Raw genomic sequence first — 8,535 nt, forward strand, 5'->3', positions numbered from 1 at the left:
CAACGTTGTTGAGTTCTTTTGTGAACTACTTTTCAACTATTGTGAGCTAATGTTTTGACTATTAGCTCTTGATATCATGACTTTGTTAAGTGTGCATGTAATCATGGAGTGCAAGGAAATGTCCAATGTGTGCCTTGTTTTCTTTGGTTCTGCACTTAGTCTCAAAGTGACAAGTTACTTGAAAGGTTTGGTTGCATACTTTAGTGGACTCAAGTGATCACCATATATATTTATCTCGTTGAGGTATTCTCATTGACATTCAAGTGGGAGAATGTAAAACTATTTTGTGAATGTCAATGAATTATGCCGAGAATAATTGAGGGAATAGTTGACTTGGCAATCAAGTTAATGAAATCTCTAGGACTCTCGGTGCCTTAAGGAAATAAACATATTAGAGTCCTAATTACATGCAATCAATCATGGACCTTTATTAAGTAAATACAAGGAATAAGAGTCATGATAGGACTCTAATTGATTAGATATGATTTGGGTTGATATCCTTTCCAATAATATGGGGGAATTGGTTGAAACCCTAGCTATATAACTTAAAGAGCAGTCCCTGCTTCCATACCAATTAAAACTCATGAAAACTACAAGCCTATTTCGATAGTAGAGTTCATTGAGAGGTACTGGAAGTAGAAGACTACTTCTACTTTGTTCGCAAGGATCAATGGCTTCATCTTCATAACCATGTGTTCCGTATTTTATAGCTAAGTTTAATATAATTAGTCAATCTCTATTTATATTGATTTGATTTATTCGTGATCTTAATGTCTTGTTGTTGTGATTTTAGAATATGTCTTACAGTAACATGTGTGACTCTTAAATATGGACAATTATAGGATAGATATATTAACACCCAAGCAGCAGGTGAGACATCGGGTTAGCAATATTTATCGGCACAATCATCAGATCATTCATCTCCACCTTAAAAACAAGACAAGTAAAAATGTCAACATAAGATTTACGGTCGCCAAAAACAGACAAACGTAATGTGAAATTAAAATAGCTATTGGCAATTACTATATAAGCAGTTGATTAATTTTATAGGCAAATATAGATGCAACTTCCTATTAAGATAACCTACCACATAAGGAGATATGTATGCTGTCGCATTAAGTGATGTAATAAACTTAATTAACTTAATTTCAGTACACAATAATACACTAAAACCTCTTTAAAATTAGAGGAATAACCTCCTTAAAGTTATAAAAAGTTTCAGTCCAAACTTGGGACCTGTTAAGTATACGAATAAAATCTATGTTGTAATAAGTTATAATTTTTCTTAGTCCCATCTTACAGAAACATACCTTCACATAGTAATAATTATCAATTAGTACAAAAACATGCTATATCGCAAATAAAAGTTTAAGATAAACTAAAATGTTTCTCTAAAGTTGTTTGGGACAATACTTTAGTTTTTAGAATTGATATTACATCTTTGAATTTACGAATACGTGTATTCAACATTGACACATTGACATTGACACATATTGTTGACACTTTTCAAAAGTTGAAGATCAACACGGTTGAATCCACGCGACGACATTATGCTTTTAGATGATATTTATTTAATCTGTATTTACATTCCAAACGCTTTTAATTAATATTTCGAACACATGCTCCTGATGAGCTGATTGGTTTAATCAGTACGTACCACTCTACAGCAAATTGTAATGGATGAGGAGGCAGCAGCTAAAAGCAATCAAATATCATCAGCTTCCATTAACAATTTGCTGCTGCATGTGTTAATTTAATTAATCGTACGGAATATTTTAAATAAATCAGGAACTAATTGCCTTCGAGCACGTCAAAGTCGTTGACGTGGTCCATTAATTTGCAGAACATCAAACTGGTGTTTTATATATTAATTCTGCTCCAATAGATTGAGCTCGATCGAATCCGAGGGTGGCAAAACAGTAGTAATGCCGACCAAGTCGATCGGCATCACAACACATGCATGCCCTACAACAAGGTATAAGTCACAACACGTTATTAAGGTGGAAAATTCTCCCACCAACAATTTGGCAAATTATATATGCATGTCTATTTGCTCATTATATTTAATATATCAAATGAAAATTAAGATGGCGTTGGGTGCGGGTGCAATATTCAGATACGTTTTTTTTTTCATTTTATATATGGTAAAAAAATCATTAAATTGAGTGTTAGATAGGAATTTTAATTCATTTTGATTTTAGTCTCGTTTAGAGGAAGGGGATTTGAACTTCTTTTTCTCTCGATCGACAATCATGAGAAATTTGAGTTCATGTAAAGTTTTAATAAAGTAAAGACTCGGTGCTTCTAGACAATAATTAGATGGTGATTTTGGTCCATTTTAGGTATTAATATGAGGCTAGTTAGTTACAAGTATGTTGACTACTTATAATAATATTAATAATGTTAATTATACTTTTTTTTTAGTAGATCGATATTTTTACGCTAAGTGGAATGAGAGTTCGGCTAAGCCACATAATGAGAAGCTTAATTTGGTATCAAATTCGTCATCTACGAGATTTGAACCTAGCACATAGTGCACCTAGCTAATCTTTTCTTTGTTAGTAAAGGTCTTAAGTTCAAAACTCATTATGATAATTGTTGGATAAAAGAAAATCAGTCGAGTTCAAAACTTATCATATATAACAATATAATTAGCCATATAGGGTGCGTATTAGTACGTACAAGTATTTGCTATCGAGTGCGTATTAATACATATATAAACACCCGTGCCTCCATTTGTATATAAATAGAAATGATGGGAGTGTTGACTCCCCCACAAGTACTAGCTCGTATCCAGACATGGTCGACAATAATAATCCTGGAGCAAGCGGAGCTGCAAAGGATGATGATATTGATGGAGGCATCAAGGAGCAAGACCAGCTGCTGCCAATAGCCAACGTCGGGCGGATCATGAAGCAAATATTGCCACCCAACGCCAAGATCTCAAAGGAGGCCAAGGAAACCATGCAAGAATGCGCGTCGGAGTTCATCAGCTTTGTCACCGGCGAGGCCTCGGAGAAGTGCCGCAAAGAGAGGCGGAAGACCGTGAATGGTGACGATGTCTGCTGGGCGCTAAGAGCGCTGGGTTTCGATGACTACACCGGTCCGTTGCGAAGGTACTTACACAGGTATAGAGAGCAAGAAAGGGATGGAATATCATCGGAGGCTAACAACAATATTAATGAAGATCATCAAAGGATATCGATCAACAATATTCCTCATACACAAGGATCTAATTATTTCAAAGGATCAAGTACTTCTGGTTGTAAGTAATTTCGATCAGTATGTGTGCGGGCCTGCGCTTGTTGGCTAAGTGAATTGATCATATATTGTATCTACTTTTTTTCAAATATAAGGGAAAATTATTTAGTGTCATTGAGAAGGTAATTATTGTTAGACGAGGTCCACTTGCCGTTTCATCCACCGTCTCCATCGTTATCTGAGGAGTTCGGTTTTGTTTGAAAGTGTTACATGATTAGGTTTCCTTGTTTGTAGGATATGATTTCAAATATGTAATATGTTGATTTTCTGATTTGTTTGTTTTTCAAAATTCCTTGTAAATAGGGATTTCAAATCCTCAGATGTAATCGTGAAGTTCTTATAAATACAAGCATCCCATAGTTGAATGGGTATGCAATCACAGTGAAAGAATCTGAGTTCTTAAAGTTTTATATGGTTTCTAGAGCTTTTTTTGTCTAACGATAAAGATCCTACTTCTCATTCTTCTCCATCCACGCTTCCATGGCTGACAACAATATTTCCGCTGTTAACTCCAAGCCTCAAAACACCTTCCAACCCTTCTCCATTGTCGTCAATATCAAACTTGATAGAACCAACTACCCACTGTGGTTGGCTCAAATGCTCCCTATTCTGAAAAGTAGAGACCTGATGGGGTATGCTGATGGCACGTTGTTGTGTCCCCCAAAACATGTTGCGAACTCCACCACTGTCAATCCTGCGTACATGGCTTGGGTTCAACAGGACCAAATGATCCTAAGCTGGATAAATGGATCCTTAACTGCGTCCGTCCTGTCCGTGGTGGCGAGTAAAGAACAGCTCGAGCTACATGGGAAGCTCTTGAGTAAAGGTATGCATCTACCTATCAAAATCGAATTTTGTTTCTGAGAACTGAATTGTTGCAGACCAAGAAAGGTGATCTATCTGTGGCTGATTACCTGGATCGCATGAATGCGATAGCTGACAACCTCGCTTTTGCCGGGTAACCTGTGTTTGATGAGGAACTTGTTCAGATTGTGTTGAACAATCTGGGACCAACGTTTGAGATGACAATGAGTGCTGCACAAGCTCGAGATACCCCTATCGTGTATCCAACACTTGAATCACTCAAGCTGACTACAGAACGCAGAATGACTGAACAAAATGTGCCTTTGGAGGAAGGTGCTACTGTAAACGCCTTTGTTGCTTCCAGAGGCCGTGGTGGTCATCCTCGTGGTGGTGGGCGAGGCCATGCTTCCAACCGTGGTGGGAATCAAAGAGCCTATAATAATCGCAACAACACCAACATTCCGAATAACCAAGGTAATGGTGAAAGGATGACTTCTTGTGGTGATCGAATTATTTGTCAAATTTGTGGTAAACTAGGTCATCCCACACTGGACTGCTACCAGCGAATGAATGCTGCCTTTGAAGGAATGATTCCTACCAAATGTCTTTCAACCATGACGTCTTCTCCCATCACTCTTAATAAGCAGCAGAATGGCTCTTGGCTACTCGACACCGGTGCCAACGCACATATAACACTAGATATTCAAAATCTGGCCCATCCTAAAGAGTACAATGGTAATGATGGTATGGGAGGTGTAGGTAATAATTCTAGTATCTCTATTGCGCATTTTGGCTCAAATCATCTTCAAACTAATGCTTGCTCATTTGCTTTACGTGATATTCTTCATTGTCCTTCTGCATCAACCAAGATCATTTCTGCCTATAAATTCACCTTAGATAATGATTGTTACCTACTAATATTTCCACATTTCTTTCTTGTTAAGGACCTCAAGACACGGAAGACGCTTTTCCGATGGAGATGTGAGAATGGGTTGTACCTATTTCCAAATGGCTGTGGACATCTCAAGCATATTGTTTCTGCATTTGTGGGGGTTAGGGTCTTAGTTCAAAGGTGGCATGCACGTCTTGGCCATCCTGCAAAACCAATAATAAATTTTTTTAGTTTCCAATAAGTTGGTACCCATTCATGGTACCTCTGATGTAAGTTTTTATGAGTCTTGTCCTTTAGGTAAAAGCACTAAGCTTCCTTTCAATGTGTCCGAGTCCATGTCTCAATTTCCTTTGCAACTTATCCACTCTGATGTGTGGTATTCTCCAATTCAATCCAATGAAGGTTTTCGTTATTATTTGTTATTTGTCGATGAGTATTCACGATATTCTTGGGTTTTTCCAATGAAAAACAAATATGAAGTGTTTGAGATATTTGTGAAATTTAAAACTCAAGTTGAGAACATGTTTAATTGCTCCATTAAAACTATACAATGTGATGAAGGTGGTGAATACAAAAGTAATGCTTTCCAACGATTTTTGGATGTTCATGGTATTTCACAACGTTTTTCTTGCCCTAAACAACCTGAACAAAATGGTTTAGCCGAACGCAAACATCGTCACATTGTTGAAATTGCAATTGTCATGCTTTCTCAGTCTTTCATGCCAACTAGGTTCTGGTTTGATGCCTGCTCAACTGCTACTTATTTAATAAACCGGTTACCAACTCGAGTTTTGTCTAACATCTCACCTTTCGAAAAAAATTTAAAAAAAACACCAAAGTAAGAGATGTTAAAAGTTTTTGGTTGTCGTTGTCTTCCTTGGTTAACACCATACACCCAAAATAAATTGCAACAAAAATCAAAGTCATGTGTTTTTCTTAGGTTCATTGGACCATCAAGGATACAGGTGCTTGGATATGTCCACACGATGAATTTATTTGTCTCACCATGTTCTATTCGATGATGACTTCTTCCCTTTTAAAGGGCTCACATCTCCTTCTGAAAGTGTCGCATCACTAGTTACCAATCTTTTACTCGACCTACTTTTTACGTTCCCATTATCCATCGCTTCACCTGAGAGTCCTATTTTGAATTGTCCACCTCCACAAATATCTCCTAACTCTAATCTCTATGCTTCCATACCATCATATCCTGACCCCACTACTTCTCAACCTAACACATTGCCTACTAATGTTATCTCTTAACTTGTCCCAGCTTTACAACCTAACCTGCCCCTAGCACCTAACTTGCCCCTAGCACCCTCACCGTCATCAAATGAGCAAGTTTTAGTCGATACTCAACCTCTGCAAGCCACTGTGTCTAGTGATACTGGCCATTCTATGACTACACAAGCCAAATCGGGGGTTTCAAAACCAAATCCAAAATATGTTATGCATGTTGCAGTTGACAAATTTCCTGTTGAGCCTACGTGTTTCAATCAGGCAGTCAAGCATCAGGAGTGGCGGGATGATATGGTGCAGGAATTCAATGCCATACAGCGGTGTTGAACCTGGAGTTTAGTTCCATATTGTCCTAATATGAACGTGTTGCCAAACAAATGGGTGTTCAAGCTTAAACGATGAGCAGATGGTACTATTGAACGTCATAAAGCTCGATTAGTAACAAATGGATATCACCAGATGGCTGGCGTCGATTACATTGAGACTTTCAGTCCCGTTGTGAAACATAGCACCATTCGACTTGTCTTGAGTCTTGATGTGTCAAAGAAGTGGCATGTACGTCAACTTCATGTTCAGAATGCATTTCTGCATGGTTACTTGACTGAACAGGTTTACATGCGTCAACCATCGGGGTTCACAGACAAAGAGTTTCCAAATCATGTTTGTAAGTTGCAACGTTCTCTGTACGGTCTCAAACAAACACCTAGAGCTTGGTTCCAACGTTTCTCTGATTATTTGCTTCAACTCGGGTTTGAAGAGTCTACATGTGATTGTAGTTTATTTGTGTTCAATAAACGAGGTGTTTTTTTAATTCTCCTCATCTATGTAGACAACATTCTAATCACAGGGAATAGTCCTCGTTAAACGGATCATTTGATCAAGAAACTTGGTGGTTTGTTTTCCATGAAGGATTTGGGAAACATGAGTTATTTCTTGGGTATTGAGGTAAAATATGAAGGTGATTCCATGCATTTATGCCAATCTAAATATGACATGGACCTCCTCTCTCGCACTAAATTCACATAAGCAAAACCTATCCATACTCCGATGTCGTCTGATCAGAAGTTAAGTGCTTATGTTGGTGATCCTTGTGTTGATCATATGCTATATCATAGTGTTATGGGGGCGCTCCAATACCTCACAATCACTCGACCTTATTTGTCCTATGCTGCGAATCAAGTGTTCCAGTTTATGCACTCTCTAAAGAACACGCACTGGATGGCAGTCAAGTGGATCCTTCGGTACTTAAAGGCTACTTATGATCATAGGTTATTGTATAAACCAGGCACTGCTAGGTTGACAGCTTTTTCAGATGCCGATTATGCTGGCAACCTAGACACTCGTCACTTCATAGGTGGTTTCTGTGTTTACTTGGGTTCTAACCTTGTATCCTGGAGTTCAAAGAAGCAGAAGGCGGTATCTCGATCAAGTGCAGAGGCGGAGCATAGGTAATTAGCTTATAATGCTGCTGAGTTATCTTGGTTAAGGTCTCTTTATAAAGATCTTCATATGCATCTTGTTCAACCGACCATTTGGTGCAACAATATCTCATCAATTGCTCTTGCATCCAATCCGGTTTTTCACTCGCGGACCAAGCACTTGGAGGTCGATTACCATTATGTTCGTGAGAAGGTTGTTCGTGGTCAGCTACTAGTTAATTATGTGTGTTCCCAGGACCAACTTGCTGATATTTTCACTAAAGGACTCTCATCGTCCCGTTTTAAGTTTCTTGTCTCCAAGCTTCCAGTGGTTCCTCCCTCTCTTAGCTTGCGGGGGGCTGTTAGACGAGGTCCACATGCAGTTTCATCCACCGTGCTTTGTTTGAAAGTGTTACATGATTAGGTTTCCTTGTTTGTAGGATAAGATTTCAAATATGTAATCTGTTGACTTTTTGATTTGTTTGTTTTTCAAAATTCCTTGTAAATAGGGATTTCAAATCCTCAGATGTAATCGTGAAGTTCTTATAAATACAAGCATCCCACAGTTGAATGGGTATGCAATCACAGTGAAAGAATCTGAGTTCTTAAAGTTTTATAATTATATGCATCTCCCACCTAATTAAGGGATTATTATTTGAGTTTTTTCATCATGTGGTTTGGAGGTTCTGCTGGTTCTAGTGGAATTTATTTCATGTGAAAGAACACATGCAACTGCAGACAAATTTAACTGAACCCTCTCATAAGATTAGTAAAGTCAAGAAGTTGAATAAATTTGTTTTATGAATTTTAATCCATGATTAATTATGGTAACACTGGTATAAGGTCGTTGTCAGTGTCTCTGTGATATGATAATTACACCTATATGATATACTAAATGTGCAGATTTTTTTTTTTGTCAAA

At 37.9% G+C, this 8,535-nt stretch overlaps 1 protein-coding gene across 1 annotated transcript; it reads left to right on the top strand.

Annotated features, from left to right (window-relative positions):
- The first annotated feature begins 2,726 nt into the window (after positions 1-2,726).
- LOC126597133 (nuclear transcription factor Y subunit B-4-like) lies at positions 2,727-8,011 on the top strand. Its single transcript, XM_050263902.1, has 2 exons — positions 2,727-3,402; positions 7,986-8,011. Exon 1 carries the CDS (start codon positions 2,800-2,802, stop codon positions 3,271-3,273), a length of 474 nt encoding a protein of 157 aa, XP_050119859.1. The 5' UTR covers positions 2,727-2,799; the 3' UTR covers positions 3,274-3,402; positions 7,986-8,011.
- The last annotated feature ends 524 nt before the right edge of the window (positions 8,012-8,535 follow it).

The sequence above is a fragment of the Malus sylvestris genome, chromosome 13, assembly GCF_916048215.2.
Source record: "Malus sylvestris chromosome 13, drMalSylv7.2, whole genome shotgun sequence".
In the NCBI taxonomy this organism is placed as follows: domain Eukaryota; kingdom Viridiplantae; phylum Streptophyta; class Magnoliopsida; order Rosales; family Rosaceae; genus Malus; species Malus sylvestris.

Bases quoted from the DNA above. Each gene is read 5' to 3' on its own strand.
- LOC126597133 (XM_050263902.1), top strand. From the start codon at position 2,800: ATGGTCGACAATAATAATCCTGGAGCAAGCGGAGCTGCAAAGGATGAT.